We start from the raw sequence: 24,848 nt of genomic DNA on the forward strand, positions 1-24,848 counted from the left end.
AGTGACTGTGCAAGAAGAAGAATAGTGAGGAAAGCCACCAAGACAATGAACATTTTCAAGTCACTGAATATGTCTTGGACTTGATTTACATCAGTTACAAAGGAATTCAAACAGTTTGTCACTCTATGGTAGATCTGTATGGAGTAGACAGTTCGCAAAAACTGACTGTGCAAGAATGTTGAAGAGTGAGGAAAGCCACCAAGACACCCTAGAAGACCTGCGTTCCCTTTCTTATGCAACCCATCATCTTGGCTTTTATATTTTAAATTAATTTATATTAAGTTGTAGAGATTTGCTTTGAGTTTAAGGAAGATAATTTTAGAAATGTTTATACTGAGAAGCCTGATTTGCTTTTTGTATTTGAACTAACATAAATACATAAATATATTAAAATGTGTGAAATACCGAGGGGCCAAATACTTTTGCAAGGCACTGTATCAGGCAGTAAAACCTTTGTGATGTTAAGTGTGAAATGTTTCACATAAATACAAACTAAAATCCAATTATCCACTCTTGAACCTGTTGGTTTGGAAATAGTTTTCCTTCATGTATATTTTCATTTGGTGTCCATCGTTACACTGAAATCCATGAAGCAGTTTAGGGGCTGAGCTGATGACGTCATCTCTTTGCACTTTGGTACATGTTGATCTGCTTTAAAGTGAGTGAGGGGCTCATTTTGCTGAGAGAACGGAGGAAGTATGTATGCTTGATGACGGTCGCTTCCATACCCTCCTCTTGTAGCAGCAGAAGAGCAGCCTGCAAATAATAATTATAATAATACATTTTATTTGGAGATGCCTTTCAAGTCACCCAAGGTCACCTTACAAAAAGTAAAAGCATAAAAAAAACATGCACAGTCATGGTCTGACGTTTAAATGCACTCTAGAAGGACAAGGACTTTGCAAAGCTGGGGTTTTTTAATGAATGATTTGAAGTTCTTTTTCTTGGACAAGATGATTGTTCAACATGCATATTTAAAATTTGCTAAATTCAACACTCAAATGCTTGCCAGATCAAGAACACCCTCCAACTGGTAGCAATATCTATGTGAAAGTCAACAGTTAAGAAATTACTTGAGGTATTATTGCAAGCCAAAATTACAAATATGCCAAACTACAACGCCATTTTTTTACACTGCAGTGCCACACAATGAGCAAGAATGTGTACAATACCTGATTACGTTTGACGTGTACACCACCTAGTGGACATCTTGAAGTACTGTAACATTCAAGAAATTATGTTATCCTAATAGTATACAACCCCTGGCAAAAATTATGGAATCACCGGCCTCGGAGAACGTTCATTCAGTTGTTTAATTTTGTAGAAAAAAAGCAGATCACAGACATGACACAAAACTAAAGTCATTTCAAATGGCAACTTTCTGGCTTTAAGAAACACTATAAGAAATCAGGAAAAAAATTGTGGCAGTCAGTAACGGTTACTTTTTTAGACCAAGCAGAGGGAAAAAAAATATGGAATCACGAAAAACAAAAGAACGCTGCAACACATCACTAGTATTTTGTTGCACCACCTCTGGCTTTTATAACAGCTTGCAGTCTCTGAGGCATGGACTTAATGAGTGACAAACAGTACTCTTCATCAATCTGGCTCCAACTTTCTCTGACTGCTGTTGCCAGATCAGCTTTGCAGGTTGGAGCCTTGTCATGGACCATTTTCTTCAACTTCCACCAAAGATTTTCATTTGGATTAAGATCCGGACTATTTGCAGGCCATGACATTGACCCTATGTGTCTTTTTGCAAGGAATGTTTTCACAGTTTTTGCTCTATGGCAAGATGCATTAGCATCTTGAAAAATGATTTCATCATCCCCAAACATCCTTTCAATTGATGGGATAAGAAAAGTGTCCAAAATATCAATGTAAACTTGTGCATTTATTGATGATGTAATGACAGCCATCTCGCCAGTGCCTTTACCTGACATGCAGCCCCATATCATCAATGACTGTGGAAATTTACGTTCTCTTCAGGCAGTCATGTTTATAAATCTCATTGGAACGGCACCAAACAAAAGTTCCAGCATCATCACCTTGCCCAATGCAGATTTGAAATTCATCACTGAATATGACTTTCATCCAGTCATCCACAGTCCAGGATTGCTTTTCCTTAGCCCATTGTAACCTTGTTTTTTCTGTTTAGGTGTTAATGATGGATTTCGTTTAGCTTTTCTGTATGTAAATCCCATTTCCTTTAGGCGGTTTCTTACAGTTCGGTCACAGATGTTGACTCCAGTTTCCTCCCATTCTTTCCTCATTTGTTTTGTTGTGCATTTTCGATTTTTGAGACATATTGCTTTAAGTTTACTGTCTTGACGCTTTGATGTCTTCCTTGGTCTACCAGTATGTTTGCCTTTAACAACTTTCCCATGTTGTTTGTATTTGGTCCAGAGTTTAGACACAGCTGACTGTGAACAACCAACATCTTTTGCAACATTGCGTGATGATTTACCCTCTTTTAAGAGTTTGATAATCCTCTCCTTTGTTTCAACTGACATCTCTCATGTTGGAGCCATGATTCATGTCAGTCCACTTGGTGCAACAGCTCTCCAAGGTGTGATCACTCCTTTTTAGATGCAGACTAACGAGCAGATCTGATTTGATGCAGGTGTTAGTTTTGGGGATGAAAATTTACAGGATGATTCATAATTTTTTCCTCAGAATTGAGTGAGTCCATATTTTTTCCCTCTGCTTGGTCTAAAAAAGTAACCGTTACTGACTGCCACAATTTTTTTTCCTGATTTCTTATAGTGTTTCTTAAAGCCAGAAAGTTGCCATTTGAAATGACTTTAGTTTTGTGTCATGTCTGTGATCTGCTTTTTTTCTACAAAATTAAAGAACTGAATGAACATCCTCCAAGGCCAGTGATTCCATAATTATTGCCAGGGGTTGTATATGTATGTTGACTTCTAAAAAGATGCTGTCAATTTAGGATTCACAGAATCACAACACAGAAAACGAAACAGTCACATGATTTTGTCAAAGCAAAGTCTTGTTTCTCTTTGGTTACGTGGTATTCTGATGAATAATAATATGGGCCACGAGTGACAAAGGCTTCATTCGGACACGCCCCCTCTGCTCGACACAGGCCTCAGGGCTTCAGTGTCAGATGTAACTTCACTAACAGTCACTGTCCAAACACTTATCTACTGACTGTACAAAAACAAACACCACAACGTGTGCTTGACGTTACCTCTTTGCACAGGTTTTCCAAGTCAGCACCAGAGTAAAGCTCAGTTTTGGCAGCCAACTCCTCCAAACAAACATCAGCATCTATGGGCATAGACTCCGTACACACCTTCAGGATGGCAAGACGGGTCTAAACACACAATGTGCAACACTTGAAAAATCATACAATTGTTACAGTGATGAAAAAACAACACTACAACACAATAGCACATTTCCCTGAACATGAACCAACACACTTCTCAACCTGACCTGATGGAAAAATGTGCAGAAAATTGTAGTCAAGGAGCATAGTTCTGTGGGTTAATTCAACACCCGCTACATCTAATGGCCCCTTCACACATAACATGAAGTTGGGCGAAAGAAGCACGAACCAGCCGAAAAAAGTGAAAAAAAAAACCCTGTTTTAGCGAACGGCAAAAAATTCCACCTGCTGTTCCACAGTTGGACAGGCGTGAACGATCCCAGGGCATGGTTTCGTGCACACACGTCGCCACAGTGCAAGGATGTACATCGCACTCAGACAGCAGCAGCAGTGAGTACATGCTGGACATACTTACGATGTGTATAAATCAACGGAAATGTGTAAAGCACAAAATAATGTGAGTGCACAGTATTTCATAACAACAATGAATTTACTGTTTAAATGTAAGACAATCATTTTACTGGCCATGATTCTGTTCTCGACATAACAAAAACACACACAAAAAACACAACCACACTTTTTAATATTTAATTTCTGTTATAAAGAGCGGACAATACAAGAATCATCCTCCTCCTGGATGTAAACGTGGAAGTACTGAATTGACATGGATGACTTTTTCTTCCTTTTATTCCTTACATGAATGACGTGATGCACTTGTATCATGATCACCAGTTAGCTCCGCGTCTCCCTCTGGCCAGGGAGACGTGCACTGAAGCACCAGTGACTGCATTGGAAAAGTGATATGTGTGTTTTTATTTATTACAATGTGAGGAGAGCCCTTCGATGCACGCACCTCACAGTGGTGTCTCATTACAAGATGTTCTGCATGGCACAATATGTATTCCCCTGCTGTGCGTAGCGGTGACGCGGTGGTCAGGTGCAGATTTCACTGCATGATCATCGCCGTGTGCACTGAGACGTGGTTGGAGCGATCCAGTTTGTTTTTATTTTTCCCCATGTCGTCATCGTTTGCAGACACGCGTGGAGCACCGTGCCTTGCACATGGGTGATCTGAGCACATGTGACAATATGTGTCCCAAACTTTGCATGGTGCTGACGACGCACCTGCAATGTGGAGAAGCGCATGCTGCAGGACCGCAACTGTCCGTGAGCGGTGGTCAGTCACCTCACTGTGTGATTTCGAATGTCATCCAACGCATGACGTGATCACATGTCAACCATGGTCTCCTGACAAACGCATAACCGTAGTGCGTGTGTGCGCATGTGACCATGTCAATCAATACATGATTGACACACCCACCTTCCCATTGCAGCAATGCGCTCACATAGATGGGCTCATGGCTCCAGCCTGTGGGGCAATTGAGCTGGCCATGCTGATTTTTCTGGGAGGCTGACAGTCAGGCTGGGACATGACGGACGGACCGTGCACGTTGCGTTCGCATGTCATGTGACGTTCCTGTCTGGCCAGCTGGTGCGCTGGTGGTGTGACACATAGATGGGGTGGGTTCTTATTTGCATCTCTGTTGTGGTGGTGTGGGTTTGCGATATGCCATGGTGTTCCACGGCTGTCAGCTGTGCCATTATGGACATGACAGCCATCCAGCTGTGTGCACTTTGCTGACCAGGATCACACTGCACTGCAGCCACCGTTTCCAACCTCAGCTTCACCTTGACTATAGGCTCGTAGTGTGTGTGTGTGTGTGTGTGTGTGTGTGTGTGTGTGTGTGTGTGTGTGTGTGTGTGTGTGTGGTGGCACTCACATGCCATCTATGTTGTGGGGGGACTGGGAGATATTAACAGTCCAGTCATGTCAGGGGATTGTCCGCTGCCCCACTGAACACGGCACGTTAACGAGGAACTAATAATAACTGCACACTGTGAAACATCAGAGGATTTGCTTTTCTTGTCCCAAGAACAGACAAGTCCTGGACCTGTATGCTCGGTGCATCTCAAAGTCCTCTCAAAAAGCTCCTAACTTAGCCTAAAATATCCGGGAAAGGACTCCCAGCCTCAGAGAGACCCAAGAGGTGTTAGAGAGCAACTCTGGGCAAGGAGTTGACAGAAACTCCTATCTTAGTGAGGAGGTGGGGTTGACCCTGTTGCTAGGTATGACGTGGTCCTGTAAGAGCTGTGATTGGTTGTCATGGAAAGGGAAATAAAAAAAATAAATGCATTCTGCGCTCCTACATATGAATGAACAGAAAAATCAACCAATCATATAACTGCATTAAGAAATGTGTAATCAATTTAATTTAATGTCATGATGATGATGATTAATGTGGAGCGATCGCCGGGCCGGTCGCTAAACCTGTAAATTCTTCTGCTGCAATGCATTATAGGATTTCTGGGTTTTGGGGTTTTAAATGTTATTGTGGTTCATGTTAGTTTAACAGTGTTGTTAGTGTTGTTGATGTATTTTGTTTTTGTTGTTCAACTGATTTAGTGAGTTAAGTGTCACCATGTTGTCAACATAAGTGAAACGTGTATCTTGTTTATGCCGCCCCATTCACCGTCTGTGTTTTATCTGTATAATAAGAGCGCATCCTAGTAGCAGAGTGCCAAAAAACATGCAGTTCACCACAAAATGAGTTACACAGCTTGAAGATGTTTGAATGTATCTCATTCGCATGCTGATTATCTACATATTAAAAGTGAGCGCGAGTTTATTAGTAAGTTCGATGTAAATACATAATATAATTGTAAAGATGTTAAAATTACATGCATGACACGAAAGTGAAAACACTTATTTCCACTGTGGTCCATTTAAAAATCCAGTCACAAAGTAGAAGTAAAAATAAAATCAATATACTTTAAACTGTGAATATAACAGCAACCTAAACAATTTATAAATACATTAAGACAGTAAATTAACATAAAATAATTACATAGATCAAACAGGTAGTGTGTTACTGACTCAGAGTCATCCTACATACGGAGACTATCTCTGCTTCCTCTCTGTCTTTTCCGCCAGCTTGTCTGCTTAATGCTTCATTAAAGTCTTTCTCCCTCCTCTTACCAGTTTGGCACCTTAGGAGCTCTCTTAAGGCTTAAGGTGCTTTGTGAACAACTTTCAACTTCCATCCATCCATCCATCCATTTTCTTCCGCTTCATCTGGAGTCGGGTCGCGGGGGCAGCAGCTCAAGCAAAGCCGCCCAGACCTCCCGATCCACACACACCTCCCCCAGCTCCTCTGGGGGAACCCCAAGGCGTTCCCAAGCCAGCCGAGAGATGTAATCCTTCCAGCGTGTCCTGAGTCTTCCCCGGGGCCTCCTCCCAGTGGGACGTGCCCGGAACACCTCTCCAGCGAAGTGTCCAGGGGGCATCCGGAAAAGATGCCCGAGCCACCTCAACTGACTCCTTTTGACGTGGAGGAGCAGCGGCTCGACTCCAAGCTCCCAAGTGACCGAGCTCCTCACCCTATCTCTAAAGGAGCGCCCAGCCACCCTGCGGAGGAAACTCATCTCGGCCGCTTGTACCCGCGATCTCATTCTTTCGGTCATGAGCCAAATCTCATGACCATAGGTGAGGATCGGAACATAGATCGATTGGTAAATCGAGAGCTTTGCCCCCCTACTCAGCTCTCTCTTCACCACGACGGTCCGATACAGCGACCGCATCACTGCAGATGCTGCACCGATCCATCTGTCGATCTCACGCTCCATCCGTCCCTCACTCGTGAACAAGACCCCGAGATACTTAAACTCCTCCACTTGAGGCAAGGACACTCCACCGACCTGAAGAGGGCAAAGCACCTTTTTCCGGTCGAGAACCATGGCCTCGTATTTGGAGGTGCTGATTGTTGTTTAATGCTGACAAATTATGCTGTATTTCTTGTCTTTCTGATGCTTGATTCAGTTTTTTTCCTCTCTGTTTAAGGTGCACCTCCAGAGATGGGTGTGGGGACCTTGCCCTTAGTGATTTTCTGGTCTGGCAGAGGCTCAAACAGAGGATCCTTTGGTGTCAAACCCACAGCTTAACCACTAGACCATCACCTCAACAAAATTTTTACCAAACAGCACCACCTGCTGCTGTCTTTGTTAAATTCATAAATAGCTTACCTGGTAGTCAGGTGGTGGGACATAAATGATGTGGTCCAGTCTGCCAGGCCTGAGGAGGGCGCTGTCTATGCAGTCAGGTCTGTTTGTGGCTGCTACTACCATCACGTCCTTATTACACACTTCCTGGTAGTCCAACTAATGGAGACCAAAACCAACAAATAAAATAAAGTATTAATTATTTATATTTTACTGTTATGATGACTGTTTGGAACTGTTGATAGAATTCTTTTGTTCAAGTGAAATTCTGAAAGTAATCCCCATTTTTACCACATCTATTGATAATCTGATTATGTAGTTTTTCTGTGAAACTGTTACAGTCATATTTTTGTAATCTGACCACATAATGTTGTCCCTCAGCAAGAAAAACTTTTCTTTGGAGTGAGGATTTTAAACTGAATATGTAAAATGAGGTGACAAAGCCACACATTCCCAGCAACCTACCTGTGTTGATGTGTGAGGTTCCTCCACTCCCTCTGCCTGGAGGACCTTCTCTTTCCCTCTCCTCTCCAGCGTCTTAATACCGACCCCATCCATCTCATTCAGAAGCACAGACAGGAGGCGTGTCTGTGCACCGCGCGGTGTCGGACTGTCCGACCGTGAGCCGATCAGAGAGTCGATCTCATCAAGAAACACAATACAGGGAGCACAGGCCCGGGCCTGACGAAAGAGCTGTGTGTGGACACATGGGTGTAAGTGCTTAAGAAGGACACAAAAGGCCAAAATACAGACAGCAGCCATTGACAGGGAAGATCACTCACCTGTGCCAAAGCTTTCTCAGATTCTCCAACATATGGAGAGTAGAGGTCAGCGACACTGACAGCCAGGAAAGCACAGTGTGACGTGGTGGCAGCAGCCCTGACCAGTGTCGTCTTGGCACATCCTGGAGGGCCATAAAGCAGCACGCCACGAGGACGACACAGACCCAGACGAACAAAAGCTTCAGGATACATCATCGGCCACTCGATACTCTACAGAATAGACAGAACATTTTAAGTCCAAACTCTCATTCTGACCTTTGGCCTACAGGACAGGCACGGTAACAGTGGCAGAGAAGAGAACACAAACTGGACAAACTGCTGGACATTATGGACGATGCCAGTCACCCTCTGCACACTGTCATCAGCAAACAGAGGAGACTCTTCAGCCACAGACTGCTCCTTCCCAAGTGCAGGACCAACAAACTGAAAAACTCCTTTGGCCCTCAGGCCATCAGACTGTACAACTCCTCACTTAGGGGGAAGAGGAGTAACAGGAAGACAGAGGATGGGAAGGAGAGGAGCAGTTGTAGCCAGTAAGCCGTAGCAAGCAGTATTTCTGGTGTTTTTGAGATTGTTTTTTACTTCTACTTTTGATACTCTGTGTGCTTCTTACCCTGTGTGCTGCTATATGATGCTGCTGGAACCTCAATTTCCCTGAGGGAGTCTTCCCAAAAGATTAATTAAGTTCTATTTAATCTAATCTTGTAGTTTAAGTTGTATAAACTGCATACTGTACCTGCCGTAGCTTGAGTTTAACATCCTCCAGGCCTCCTATCTGTTCCCATGACACAGGAGACACTTCTGTCCTGCCCAGGCTGCTCCTCAGACATGAGGGGCGCACTGTCTTCAGGGCCTCCTGGAAGTGCTTCTTGCTTACTGTTTGGTCTCCAGAACCCTGAGCACACACCAGCACAAAACAAAAAATTCACACCTTCACATATCCCACTGTACCCAATAGCATGGATGTGTTAAGACATTCCATGTTTTTATTGTTTTATCACATCAAATAAGTCCTGGGTTCAATTCCAGGTCATTTCTGTGTCCTTGGAGAAGACACTTCATCTGTGAATGTAATCCAGCTGCAAACGTGTACCAGCCATAGCAGGAGAAGTAACCTGAGCGAGACTTGAATTTCGTCCAGGGGAAGTCGTAGACTCTCATTCGCTTCATGCTATGGAATCCAGGAATAAGCACCAACAGGCTTCAAGACCTACAACCCCAATTCCAATGACGTTGGGGCATTGTGTGAAATGTAAATAAAAACAGAATACAATGATTTGCAAATCCTCTTCAACCTATATTTAATTGAATCCACCACAAAGACAAAATATTTAATGTTCAAACTGATAAACTTTGTTTTTGTGCAAATATTTGCTCATTTTGAAATGGATGCGTGCAACACATTTCAAAAAAGTTGGGACAGGGGTGACAAAAAACTGGGAAAGTTGATGAAATGACCCTTCCAAGATGGCGCCACGTGAAGGCGCCCTGGTATTCTGGTGCTCCCTGTTTTGTCTGTTTTTGTGCGTGAATCGTGTGTCATCGTGTCCCTACACCCGCGAGGAGCTTCTAAACATCAAATCATCAACACCCACGGACATTACGCCAGTTTTTTTAGTGCCTGCAGCTGAACTGGTTCACTTTTTGGCCAAAAAAGTGAGACGACGGCGGAGAGGAAAATGAGCTGGAGCTCTCGTGCGCCTCAGAGGAAGGGGCATGCGCACGCCCCTACCTGGAATATTTCTCTCCAACGTCCGCTCACTCCACAACAAGATAGATGAGCTGGCACTGCTGATGAAGAAGAATAGAGATTTCTCCTCATCCTGTGTACTGTGCTTCACGGAGACGTGGTTAAAGGCACAGACACCGGACTGCGCACTCCAACTAGAGGGATTCCAACTCCTCCGCGCAGACAGAGACCGAGCACTCTCTGGTGGAAAAACTAGAGGTGGAGGACTCTGCTTCTATATCAACAACGCCTGGTGCTCCGATGTGACTGTGATCTCCCAACACTGCTGTCCCTCTCTGGAATATCTCCTCATAAACTGCAGACCGTTCTACTCTCCACGTGAGTTTAACTCCTTCATACTTTGCTCTGTGTATATTTCACCGAGCGCGGACGTGCACGAGGCCGAGCGCGCGCGGATCAGATTATGAGCGTGGAGAGAGACTTTCCGGACTCTCTTCTTATAATTCTCGGTGATTTTAACAAAGGGAATCTCAGTCAGGAATTACCAAAATACAGTTTGTTAAATGCCCGACCAGAGAAGGGAGCACATTAGATCATTGTTACACGACAGTGAGCGGCGCCTACCGCGCGGTGGCCCGTGCAGCTTCGGGACTTTCAGATCACGTGATGGTCCACTTGATCCCCACGTACAGACAGAGACTTAAACTCTCTAAACCTGTTGTGAGGACGTCTAAAGTGTGGTGCAATGAAGCTGTGGAGGAGCTACGTGCATGCTTGGGCACTACGGATTGGGATATGTTTGAGGCTTCAACAGACAGTCTAGATGACTACACGGACACTGTGACGTCATATATTCATTTCTGTGAAGACAGCATCATCCCACAGCGTACCAGGGTGAGATATAACAATGACAAGCCCTGGTTCACACCTAAACTCCAGCAGCTCCGTCAGCAGAAAGAGGTGGCTTTCAGAGAAGGAGACAGAGACAGCTATAGAGGTGCAAAGTACAGATTTAGCAAGGAGGTGGCAAAGGCTAAATCCATGTACAGTTCACGTCTGCAGCAAAGGATCTCTGCCAACAACTCGGCCTCTGTGTGGAGGGGGTTGAAAGAGATCACCAACTACAAGCCCAAAGCACCTCGTTCTATTGACGACCTGAAGCTGGCCAACGACCTGAACGTCTTCTATTCACGCTTTGAAGACAAGGACTCACACCTCCTCACCCCCCACACAACTGGATATTCAAACACTCTGGACCTCCCCCCTCTCACTGCTGCCCTCCCCACTCCCCCTGTTGCCCTCTCGGTCCAAGAGGGGGACGTAAGGAGACATTTCAAAAGGCTGAATCCACGTAAGGCCCCGGGCCCAGACTGTGTCTCTCCTGCCATCCTGAGACACTGTGCTGATGAGCTGGCCCCAGTCTTCACAGGGATCTTCAACACCTCCCTGGAGTCATGCCATGTTCCAGTCTGTTTCAAGTCCTCAATCATAGTTCCAGTCCCCAAGAAACCACGCGTCACTGGACTTAATGACTACCATCCTGTGGCTCTCACGTCTGTAGTCATGAAGACCTTGGAACGCCTGGTTTTATCCCACCTGAAGTCCATCACCGACCCCCTCCTGGACCCCCTGCAGTTTGCCTACAGAGCCAACAGGTCTGTAGATGATGCCATAAACCTGGCCCTGCACTCCATCCTGCAGCACCTGGACTCCCCAGGAACCTACGCTAGGATCCTGTTTGTGGACTTCAGCTCTGCATTCAACACCATCCTTCCAGCTTTGCTCCAGGACAAGCTTTCTCTGCTCCACGTGCCCAACTCCACCTGCAGGTGGATCACAGACTTCCTGACGGACCGGAGTCAGCGTGTGAGGCTGGGAAAAAATGTCTCGAACACTCGGGCTCTCAGCACAGGATCTCCACAGGGCTGTGTCCTTTCCCCTCTGCTCTTCTCCCTCTACACTAATTGCTGCACCTCCAGCCACGACTCTGTAAAGCTCATCAAGTTTGCGGACGACACCACCCTCATCGGACTCATTTCGGATGGCGATGAGTCTGCCTACAGGAGGGAGGTGGACCGGCTGGTGACCTGGTGCAGCAGCAACAACTTGGAGCTCAACGCCCAGAAAACAGTGGAGATGATCGTGGACTTCAGGAAAGCCACAGCCCCCCGCCCCCCCTCGCCCTCACCAACAGCCCCATCACCACTGTGGTCTGTCACCGCTTCCTCAGCACCACCATCACCCAGGACCTCAAGTGGGAGTCAACCATCAGCTCCTTCATCAAGAAGGCCCAGCAGAGGATGTACTTCCTGCGGCAGCTGAAGAAGGCCAAGCTGCCTGTCCAGCTGATGGTGCAGTTCTACACGGCCATCATCGAGTCCATCCTCTGCTCCTCCATCACGGTGTGGTACGCCAGGGCCCCAGCCAGGGACAGACACAGACTGCAGCGCATTGTGGCCTCTGCTGAGAAGGTGATCGGCTGTAGCCTTCCATCTCTCCACGATCTGCACGTCTCCAGGACTCTGGGCCGAGCAGGTCGGATCACAGCTGACCCTTCTCACCCTGCACACGGTCTATTCAAACTACTCCCCTCGGGCAGGAGGCTACGGTCCATCCGGACCAGAACCTCCCACCATAAGAACAGCTTCTTCCCCTCTGCCGTTAGACTCATGAACACCTCATAACTCAGTCACCTTAAGCTTAACTCTGTCACTTTATGATTTTATCACAGGTCACTTAAGACAATGTACTTTGGTTTTTAATTGCACTCCTCCCACTGCACTGTTTTTTCTGTTTCTCTGTTGCACACAGCCTTTCATATTTCATATTTCTTTTTTTAATCTTATATTTTACCTTATTTTGACACATATGTTATATTTTATCTTAGCATTTTATCTCTTCTTAATGTTGCACCATTGTACCGAAGCAAATTCCTAGTCTGTGAATCCTGTTCACTGGCAATGGCAATAAACTTCTTCTGATTCTGAATGCGCAAAGAACACCTGTTTGGAACATTCCACAGGTGAACAGGTTATTTAGAAACAGATGGGTGTCATGATGGGTATAAAAGGAGTCATGATGGGTATAAAAGGAGCCTCCCCAAAAGGCTCAGCCGTTCACAAGCAAAGATGGGGCGAGGATCACCACGTTGTGAACAACTGCTTGAAAAAAATAGTCCAACAGTTTAAGAACAATGAATTTAGGGATTCAATCATCTACAGTCCATAATGGAATCCGAAGATTCAGAGAATCTGGAGAGCTCGTAAGTGGCAAGGCCGAAAACCAACACTGAATGCCTGTGACCTTCGATCCCTCAGGTGGCACTGCATTAAAAACCGACATCATTGTTTAAAGGATCTTACCGTGTGGGCTCAGGAACACTTCTGAAAACCATTGTCAGTTAACACAGTTTGTCACTACATCTACAAGTGCAAGTTAAAACTCTACCATGCAAAGTGAAAGCCAGACATCAACAACATTCAGAAATGCCGCCGCCTTTTCTGGACCCGAGCTCATTTGAAATGGACAGACAAAGTGGAAAAGTGTGCTGTGGTCTGATGAGTCCACATTTCAAATTGTTTTTGGAAATCATGGACGTCGTGTCCTCTGGACTAAAGAGGAAAAAGACCATCCAGTTTGTTACCAGCGCAAAGTTCAAAAGCCAGCATCTGTGATGGTATGGGGGTGTGTTAGTGCCCATGGCATCCGCAACTTACACATCTGTGATGGCACCATCAATGCTGAAGGGTACATCCAGGTTTTGGAGCAACACATGCTGCCATCCAAGCAACGTCATTTTCAGGGACAATGCCAAGCCACATTCTGCACGTGTTCCAACAGCGTGGCTTCGTAGTAAAAGAGTGCAGGTACTAGAGTGGCCTGCCTGCAGTCCAGACCTGTCGCCCATTGAAAATGTGTGGTGCATTATGAAGCGCAAAATACGACAATGGAGACCCCGGACTGTTGAACAACTGAAGTCGTACAACAAGCAAGAATGGGAAAGAATTCCACCTACAAAGCTTCAACAATTAGAGTCCTCAGTTCCCAAACGTTTATTGAGTGTTGTTAGAAGGAAAGGTGATGTAACACAGTGGTAAATATACCACTGTCCCAGCTTTTTTGAAACATGTTGCAGGCATCCATTTCAAAATGAGCAAATATTTGCACAAAAACAATAAAGTTTATCAGTTTGAACATTAAATATTTTGTCTTTGTGGTGTATTTAATTGAATATAGGTTGAAGAGGATTTGCAAATCATTGTCTTCTGTTTTTATTTACATTTTACACAACGTCCCAACTTCATTGGAATTGGGGTTGTATATACTTACAACCCCACTTACAGCTGCTAAATATGCACCAGATGTCACTTGATGTGTATGTTCAGAACACTTTGGATCCACATGTACAACAGCATGTTGCAATTATTGCCAATATCCAGCAACTTTGCACAGCCAAAGTGTCATATTTCTTTGCGCCTGACTTAATGTGCAGGTGCCTCAGTGAGGACCTTGACAACTTCAAAAGACAAAGGGCAGAGAATGTTTCACCTGACTGGGACAGATTGAAGGTTAGTCTTGAGAGGTGGGGATGACCCATTGGTCACTTGGATGGTCGCCAACCTGAACCTGGGGGGCTTCCATGGTGTGGTGCATGCAGAGATGTGCAGCACCAGTGCACGCTCACACACCTGACTTGTGTGAACTGCAATTTAGTTTGGATATACAGTACATGACTACATATATCCAAGTACATATTTCCTGAGAAGCAGTAGAACATTACGGTCATGTCAACATAGTGCTTTTGTTGGCTATACTTACTTTTGACTTGTCCCGAATTGTATGCATGGCGGCCTCCCTGCACAATGCAGTGAGGTCTGCTCCCACATATCCTGTAGTCTTCTGTGCCAGCTTCCCCATGTCCACTTCAGGACACACTGGCATCCTCTCACACAGGACAGACAAGATAGACTTTCTCTGCTGTAAAGTAGGAGCTCCAATGATAACCTAAAGGAAAGATGCAAGAGCTAAAATTACAAAGATTTACCTAAATTGTGTGTTTTCTGGAATTTATCATCTTTACTTCTCTATCGAATCTTCCAGGCCGGCGCAGTGCTGGGTCTAAACTGTCTGGTCGATTGGTGGCTCCAACAATGAGGAACCGATCACACTGGCTGATGCCATCCATTAGTGTAAGAAGTTGAGCAACAAGGCGATTTTCTGGTGCAGATAAGCCCGCTCTCCTCGGACATAGAGAGTCTAGCTCGTCCAGGAACAGGACACATGCACCCTCTTCAGCAGCAGCTCGAGCACGCTCAAACACAGAACGCAACATCTCCTCGCTCTCACCAGGCCGTGATCCAACCACCTAAGACATTCATTATTACATTTACAAAAAGGCTGCAGAGTTCAGAAATATCTTTATGAAGCTAAATTTGGATGAACATGAAAATTTGTTAGATCAACTTTGTTCAATCACAAAAGATTTACTACATCCGCCAAAGATCATGGGGCAAGTTTGAAATACAATATACTCGTATTATAGTTTGAATATTGCTCTGTGTGGCTTGCAAATCAATCAATCAATCAATTTTTTTATATAGCGCCAAATCACAACAAACAGTTGCCCCAAGGCGCTTTATATTGTAAGGCAAGGCCATACAATAATTATGTAAAACCCCAACGGTCAAAACGACCCCCTGTGAGCAAGCACTTGGCTACAGTGGGAAGGAAAAACTCCCTTTTAACAGGAAGAAACCTCCAGCAGAACCAGGCTCAGGGAGGGGCAGTCTTCTGTTGGGACTGGTTGGGGCTGAGGGAGAGAACCAGGAAAAAGACATGCTGTGGAGGGGAGCAGAGATCGATCACTAATGATTAAATGCAGAGTGGTGCATACAGAGCAAAAAGAGAAAGAAACAGTGCATCATGGGAACCCCCCAGCAGTCTACGTCTATAGCAGCATAACTAAGGGATGGTTCAGGGTCACCTGATCCAGCCCTAACTATAAGCTTTAGCAAAAAGGAAAGTTTTAAGCCTAATCTTAAAAGTAGAGAGGGTGTCTGTCTCCCTGATCTGAATTGGGAGCTGGTTCCACAGGAGAGGAGCCTGAAAGCTGAAGGCTCTGCCTCCCATTCTACTCTTACAAACCCTAGGAACTACAAGTAAGCCTGCAGTCTGAGAGCGAAGCGCTCTATTGGGGTGATATGGTACTACGAGGTCCCTAAGATAAGATGGGACCTGATTATTCAAAACCTTATAAGTAAGAAGAAGAATTTTAAATTCTATTCTAGAATTAACAGGAAGCCAATGAAGAGAGGCCAATATGGGTGAGATATGCTCTCTCCTTCTAGTCCCCGTCAGTACTCTAGCTGCAGCATTTTGAATTAACTGAAGGCTTTTTAGGGAACTTTTAGGACAACCTGATAATAATGAATTACAATAGTCCAGCCTAGAGGAAATAAATGCATGAATTAGTTTTTCAGCATCACTCTGAGACAAGACCTTTCTGATTTTAGAGATATTGCGTAAATGCAAAAAGCAGTCCTACATATTTGTTTAATATGCGCTTTGAATGACATATCCTGATCAAAAATGACTCCAAGATTTCTCACAGTATTACTAGAGGTCAGGGTAATGCCATCCAGAGTAAGGATCTGGTTAGACACCATGTTTCTAAGATTTGTGGGGCCAAGTACAATAACTTCAGTTTTATCTGAGTTTAAAAGCAGGAAATTAGAGGTCATCCATGTCTTTATGTCTGTAAGACAATCCTGCAGTTTAGCTAATTGGTGTGTGTCCTCTGGCTTCATGGATAGATAAAGCTGGGTATCATCTGCGTAACAATGAAAATTTAAGCAATACCGTCTAATAATACTGCCTAAGGGAAGCATGTATAAAGTGAATAAAATTGGTCCTAGCACAGAACCTTGTGGAACTCCATAATTAACTTTAGTCTGTGAAGAAGATTCCCCATTTACATGAACAAATTGTAATCTATTAGACAAATATGATTCAAACCACCGCAGCGCAGTGCCTTTAATACCTATGGCATGCTCTAATCTCTGTAATAAAATTTTATGGTCAACAGTATCAAAAGCAGCACTGAGGTCTAACACAACAAGCACAGAGATGAGTCCACTGTCCGAGGCCATAAGAAGATCATTTGTAACCTTCACTAATGCTGTTTCTGTACTATGATGAATTCTAAAACCTGACTGAAACTCTTCAAATAGACCATTCCTCTGCAGATGATCAGTTAGCTGTTTTACAACTACCCTTTCAAGAATTTTTGAGAGAAAAGGAAGGTTGGAGATTGGCCTATAATTAGCTAAGATAGCTGGGTCAAGTGATGGCTTTTTAAGTAATGGTTTAATTACTGCCACCTTAAAACCCTGTGGTACATAGCCAACTAACAAAGATAGATTGATCATATTTAAGATCGAAGCATTAAATAATGGTAGGGCTTCCTTGAGCAGCCTGGTAGGAATGGGGTCTAATAAACATGTTGATGGTTTGGATGAAGTAACTAATGAAAATAACTCAGACAGAACAATCGGAGAGAAAGAGTCTAACCAAATACCGGCATCACTGAAAGCAGCCAAAGATAACGATACGTCTTTGGGATGGTTATGAGTAATTTTTTCTCTAATAGTTAAAATTTTGTTAGCAAAGAAAGTCATGAAGTCATTACTAGTTAAAGTTAATGGAATACTCAGCTCAATAGAGCTCTGACTCTTTGTCAGCCTGGCTACAGTGCTGAAAAGAAACCTGGGGTTGTTCTTATTTTCTTCAATTAGTGATGAGTAGAAAGATGTCCTAGCTTTACGGAGGGCTTTTTTTATAGAGCAACAGACTCTTTTTCCAGGCTAAGTGAAGATCTTCTAAATTAGTGAGACGCCATTTCCTCTCCAACTTACGGGTTATCTGCTTTAAGCTACGAGTTTGCGAGTTATACCACGGAGTCAGACACTTCTGATTTAAAGCTCTCTTTTTCAGAGGAGCTACAGCATCCAAAGTTGTCTTCAATGAGGATGTAAAACTATTGACGAGATACTCTATCTCCCTTACAGAGTTTAGGTAGCTACTCTGCACTGTGTTGGTATATGGCATTAGAGAACATAAAGAAGGAATCATATCCTTAAACCTAGTTACAGTGCTTTCTGAAAGACTTCTAGTGTAATGAAACTTATTCCCTACTGCTGGGTAGTCCATCAGAGTAAATGTAAATGTTATTAAGAAATGATCAGACAGAAGGGAGTTTTCAGGGAATACTGTTAAGTCTTCTATTTCCATACCATAAGTCAGAACAAGATCTAAGATATGATTAAAGTGGTGGGTGGACTCATTTACTTTTTGAGCAAAGCCAATAGAGTCTAATAATAGATTAAATGCAGTGTTGAGGCTGTCATTCTCAGCATCTGTGTGGATGTTAAAATCGCCCACTATAATTATCTTATCTGAGCTAAGCACTAAGTCAGACAAAAGGTCTGAAAATTCACAGAGAAACTCACAGTAACGACCAGGTGGACGATAGATAATAACAAATAAAACTGTTTTTTGGGACTTCCAATTTGGATGGACAAGACTAAGAGACAAGCTTTCAAATGAATTAAAGCTCTGTCTGGGTTTTTGATTAATTAATAAGCTGGAATGGAAGATTGCTGCTAATCCTCCGCCCCGGCCCGTGCTACGAGCATTCTGACAATTAGTGTGACTCGGGGGTGTTGACTGCACTATTCAAATTCAAGGTGCTGAATATTGCTTCTCTACATTTTAACACCACAATGACTTATCAGTTGACCTGAATAAGATCACCACAAGAACCAGCATTAAACATCCATTCATTTTACCCACTTATTCCACTCATGGGGGTGATTGAGCCTATCCCACCAGTCACTGGGTGAGAGGCAGGGTACACCCTGGACAGATCAGTCAGTGCAGGACCGACACATACAGTCACACTGTCACTCACACCTACAGTCAACTGAAAATCAACCTGCATGTCTTTGGCAGTGGGAGAAAGCTGGGAACCCACACAAACATAGTGAGAACAGGTAAACTCCACATGAATGCGACCCCAGGACCTTCTCGCTGTGAGGCAACAGTAATAACCACTAAAACACTGTACTGCCACAAATATTTACAATTCTGCCAGGTGCTCTTCTGGTCCTGCTCTTGCATCACAGTGAACTCCTCCCCCTGACTGTTGTTGGCACAAATCAACTCCTGCAACCCCCAAATTTTAATTTTAACAAGGCGTTCACATTGTTGTCTCCAGCAGCCTTGGCAGCAGCAAAAGTCCCTACGATTGCAGAAGCCCTCCAAACAGCTGTCTGTTAGGTTTTTTTTTTTAATTGCTAAAACACAAAACCCAATTATCTAAACCAAATGACCAGTTCTCTAAACACATTTAATAAAACTAGCCCCCATTTGCCAAAATCATAAACACATTTCACATAAAGACAATTCACAAAACGCAGTCCTCTTTTTCTCAAAAATCTAAACACATTTTGCCTTGCTAAAACACAAGTTGCATAAAACTCTGCTCAGATTCTCAATTTAAAGCTCAAGTGATGCAAAACGCTTGCCACAGTCAGCAAAACCTGAACACAATGTACACACCTGGCTTCATTCATTAAACATAACGACTCAGAAATGTAGACACTTGTTGCAAATGATGTGACCACACCTATAGAAGCCAGTTCAGAGTGCACAGTTTGCTGAAGGTTCCAAACGTATACAGTCCCACAATGGACAGAGGCAGAATCAGAGGAAGAGGAGTTAAGAGTCAGAGGAGGGAGAGGAGCAGGCCAAGGAGGGAGAGCAAGGCAAACTCACACCATCATGCCTGTGACATAGATGAGGTCATGTGGCCTGACCCAGCTCGACGACGTGATGCTGCACAATGATGTGTGTGTGGTATAGTTCAATAAATGAAAAAACCCATCACACCCTGAACATTGTGTCTTCAATGAGTATTGTGTGTAATGGATCCTCTGTAGTGATTGCATTGAGTTGTGATACAGTAGTGTACATACTGTATTCTCTGTAGATTTACATAATGTTCATATGAAACACAAATCTATGAATGCTACATACTCTACAGTAATATAACAGATACTGTTCAGATACAGATACTATGCTTTGGCAGTTGCGAACAAACGTAAAAAGGACATTCTCACACACTGAACATTGTGTTTTCAGTTGTTTTGTTGTAGTGTGTAATGATGCATATGTAATAAGGGTTTTATTGTAAGAATATTGTAATTTTTGAAGAGTAAATTTAAGACACAAGATGGCCAATTTAACTAATTATTGACAATAAAAGCTGGAGTGACCAAACAAGGCAAAACCTCACATTTAATAATTTATTACGATATTTTAAATAAAAAAAAAAGATTAAAATACAAAATCTCCAAAACACTAATTAAAATACAAAACCTTCAACACAAAACCCCGCAGCCAATAGGCAGGAACAACCAGTCCGGGTCCAGCCAAGCATCCACCAATCCGCGAGCGTCCTCCAGATATCAGCTTGTTTGGGGCGTGTCCTCCTTTCCTCCAGCGTGGCACAACGTAATCTTCCACACGAAGCAGGGTTCCTCCCCTGCTGCTGCGTGTAAAGAACTCCACAGCACTTGTCTCACCTCCCGGCGTTCCTCTCCAACACCTCTCCTCCCGTGCGCTTATCACACACACACACACACACACACACACACACACACACACACACACACACACACACACACACACACACACACACACACACACACACACACACACACACACACACACACACACACACACACACACACACCCAGGCCAGCGAGCGCACAACAACTGTCCCCCGAGGAAAACTCCAACTTTTTAGGAACACCACTTCACAAACACATAAAAGTGTACTCACAGACACGGCAGGGTTCTCCCCTGCCGCTGCGTGTAATCCACGTTGTGGTGTTCCTCCGGCGCAACCATTCAGCTGGAACCAGTGGCATCAATATCGATACAACTCCTATTGTCCAGCCACTCTTTCCACAAGCTGCTCTTCACGCCTCACACTGCCGAGTCCTTTTTCTCTCCATCGGTTACTCTCCCCACCTCACGCTGCAGAGCCCTTTCATCTGCCACCTCACACACACTGCGCTCCAGGTGCGCTGATTGCGGATATCAGGCTTAGGCTTAAAACTTTCCTTTTTGCTAAAGCTTATAGTTAGGGCTGGATCAGGTGACCCTGAACCATCCCTTAGTTATGCTGCTATAGACGTAGACTGCTGGGGGGTTCCCATGATGCATTGTTTCTTTCTCTTTTTGCTCTGTATGCACCACTCTGCATTTAATCATTAGTGATCGATCTCTGCTCCCCTCCACAGCATGTCTTTTTCCTGGTTCTCTCCCTCAGCCCCAACCAGTCCCAGCAGAAGACTGCCCCTCCCTGAGCCTGGTTCTGCTGGAGGTTTCTTCCTGTTAAAAGGGAGTTTTTCCTTCCCACTGTAGCCAAGTGCTTGCTCACAGGGGGTCGTTTTGACCGTTGGGGTTTTACATAATTATTGTATGGCCTTGCCTTACAATATAAAGCGCCTTGGGGCAACTGTTTGTTGTGATTTGGCGCTATATAAAAAAATTGATTGATTGATTGATTGATATCAGAGAAATCAGGTGCGTTTGAGGTTACCATAACAACCACTGAGGGGTAAAAACTCCAAAAATCCAACCAGCAGAACAAATTCTCCCCAAGGCTGGATTACATATATAGTGTTTACATGTTTGCAGGCTTTGAGCAGCTGTTTTGGTGTGACAGTTTGTGTTTTGAAAAGAGAAGGTGTGGTTTTGTGTATGTAACTTTAGAAAAGTGTGTTGTGTTTAGCGTTTTGAGAATATGGGGAGAGTTTTGTGAAATGTTTTAGCAATTAAAAAAACTGTAAACATCTGACCCAGACATGCTGCTCTCATTTGAAGCAATTTTTTTCTTCTTCTTCATATTTTTTAAAAGCAGATGAGTTCCATGCTTCTTCAATGACTCCAGGCTTGAGTGTGGCCCGATATGAAGCTTCACACTGCTTCAACCAAACATTTCTTGCCGACTGTTCAATGAAGGACCAATTTGTTTTCACTCACACTTCACATCACTAGTAATTTAAGGTCATAATATTGTAAATGACCCAATCTCTCAGAATTTCCCCTTTAAAAAATGCTAGAAGCTGGCTCTGGATCTAGACTACCAAAGAGGATGCCAGGGCCAAAGCAGCACCTTGCCTTACTAAAAATAAATAAAAGTTTCTTAGTCAGTCAGAGAAAACCATTTTTGAGTTATCCAGGCAAACACAATTAAAATGCTTTCATTCTCATCAATTACAATTAACTTGTGGTGAATTATGTACACAACCAAGACACGTCAAATACTGCAGTACTCTTGCACTGCTTGGATAGTATAATTACACACATTGCATGTACCATATGGATGTGAACAGGTGCCAGCCATTCCTACCTCTGGTCCTCTGACCATTAGCAGGCTGGCTCCCACTTCCGCCACCACTTTGCGGACCAGCAGGGTCTTTCCAACACCTGGAGGCCCCATCAGGAGGACACCTCTGGGACAGGACACACCCAGAGAGTTCAGGGTGCGTGGAAAGAGCACAGGAAGCTGCAGCATCTCTCTCAGGGAGGTAATCACCTAAAATGCAGTTTAAAAAAAAGCACAACTTCTGAGTTTCAACAACATCCAAATAAAAAAGTATCACAGAGGTACTTTAGATCAGTAGCTCACAATCGTGGTCTTCTGGACCCCAAGCACTGCATTTCCCATTAATGAAATAACTGTACACAAATAGCCAAAAAAGGTGTGCTCCATTGTTCATTGCTAGCTGTTGACTGGCTGAACACATCTCACTGAGCTAATCTGTTCTGAGTAGATCAGGAACAAATAAAAAATGTGAAGTACTCAGGAAAAGGACTAAGAACCACTGCTGTGGATGATGGTAAAGATATACCATCATCCACAGCAGTGGTTCCTCAGGGAGATGAGGATTGTTTAGGGATGCTCACCTCCTCGAGGCCCCCTAACGGCACCATGTCCTTGCCCTGGAGCTGGCTCCTATAGTGGCTGACAGTCTGGATGGCAGCTATCTCCAATGCAGTTTTTGAGGTAAAAAGTCCAGTACTGGCAGAATCTGGATTGAGGCTTTCAATAACAACATATCTTATCTCTGTATCAAAGTCCTCAAGGATTATTACATGCGTCTTTTGCACATATAAACCTTTAAGCATGTCTTTCACAAGCTCATGACAGAGATGCAAAGGGAAGGTTTTCTTAAAATCAAGACTCTGGACAACAACAGTAACCTTAACACCTTTCAGTTTGTGATAGCTGACAGGTGTGAGCTGGTCAGGATTTACGTTTAGGTTTCTTGGTGACTGGGAGATCAGGCTGGGAGAGGAGCATTTCAGGTCTATCTGCAGGAATCCTTCTGTCAAGTCAGGCCTTGGCCAGGCGGTACATAGGCAGCTTCCTTCCAGAACTGATACCAGCAGAGGGGAACCAAGGCGCAGACCTAATGCCGACATCAAGACTGGACCCATTCTGCATCTCTGAGAACCCCGGTCTGATGGAGCTGATGGCAACAGCTTGAGAGACATCATGGTTCATCAGCAGCAACCAGCCATATTGTCAGTAAAGCTAAAATACACAAGGGCAAGTAAAACTCTTATATACCGTTTAGTTTTGAAACACAGACTTCACAGACACATATATGCACAAACAGCAGTTTCATTTATATGCATCTGTAATACATTATTCAAACACATGACATATTTTGTATAGATCTGACTCCATGAAGACTTTCGTCGAGCTATAAGTCTATAAAATTTGCATTTTACATACATGGTGTCCAACAGCACAAGTAACTGTCTACATGTGTATCTCAGTTCTGGCAATGATACAGGTTAAGGTCAGATTTAGGGTTAAGGTTACGGTGTGCATAATTGTATATACAGCCAAAACCAGCTCACTAGCAGCTTCACTGATCAATGAGCAACCAAAACAACAGCCAGAAGGTGGTAGATGTCCTGCTCCATAGTGGACTCACTTCATCTTTGTAACTGGAAATGACGGGAAAATAGTGAGTATGTAACACACCCGGGTGACTGACCTGAGACCAAAAGCCCACTTGATTTGCAGTGGATTGAGGCACCAGCCAAATCTGATCAATAAAGTTATTCAATCAATTATATATATATATATATATATATATATATATATATATATATATATAGATACAGCTGACAGGCTGCATCCAATAATAATGACTTTATTCCAGACTCAAAACTTTCTATTTTCTCTTGTAAATAACTTTAAATAGGTTGACTATTAAAGGTTTTGAGAATTAATTTCCTATCAATTACGTTTTGAAGTTCATGAGTAAAAATATATTTTACCCCCACAGACTCTTACAGTCTTTCCTCACAGGTGAGAATCTGACAGCGTCATATCATTTACTGTCACACCGGTTTAGCTGATAAACTGTTTTCATGATTTAACAACAGCATCCACAGAGGCGGAGAGGCTAGCTAAGAGCTAACGTTATTAGCAGTAAAAACGCATCTTCATATGTAGCATTACATACCTATGACGTCCGAAGACACAAGAAATGAAAGTTGCTTTAAAATAAAGAACCAACATTTGTTAAAAAAAAAAAAAAAAACGTGTGGTGTCGAACAACATGATGGCCAACCAAAACCTTTTCCTTCGTGATTTGTCGCTGACCACTACAACCTAAACTGAGTCATTATTTCTCATTCACGACATACCGTTAAAACGGGTATTGATGATAGCACTCCGAACCACTGTTATTAGAACATTTAAATTATTCAATTGTGTATTAATAACTAAACACAAATACAGCAACGTTATCACGGTTGCCCAACAAGCCACATTTTTGTTTTGTTTTGTTTTTGTTTTTTTTAGCTACGAAAAGGAGCAAAA

At 43.6% G+C, this 24,848-nt stretch overlaps 1 protein-coding gene across 1 annotated transcript; it reads right to left on the reverse strand.

Moving 5' to 3' along the window:
* Window positions 1-3: 3 nt before the first annotated feature.
* Window positions 4-24,621, reverse strand: spata5l1 (spermatogenesis associated 5-like 1). Its single transcript, XM_034193601.1, has 11 exons — window positions 24,490-24,621; window positions 22,913-23,543; window positions 22,356-22,541; window positions 14,955-15,239; window positions 14,693-14,878; window positions 8,921-9,079; window positions 8,185-8,394; window positions 7,868-8,095; window positions 7,427-7,561; window positions 3,209-3,334; window positions 4-756 (listed from the first exon to the last, which is right to left on the reverse strand). Exons 2-11 carry the CDS (start codon window positions 23,504-23,506, stop codon window positions 619-621), a joined length of 2,247 nt encoding a protein of 748 aa, XP_034049492.1. The 5' UTR covers window positions 23,507-23,543; window positions 24,490-24,621; the 3' UTR covers window positions 4-618.
* Between the last annotated feature and the right edge of the window lie 227 nt (window positions 24,622-24,848).

Source organism: Thalassophryne amazonica, chromosome 2 (genome assembly GCF_902500255.1).
Source record: "Thalassophryne amazonica chromosome 2, fThaAma1.1, whole genome shotgun sequence".
In the NCBI taxonomy this organism is placed as follows: domain Eukaryota; kingdom Metazoa; phylum Chordata; class Actinopteri; order Batrachoidiformes; family Batrachoididae; genus Thalassophryne; species Thalassophryne amazonica.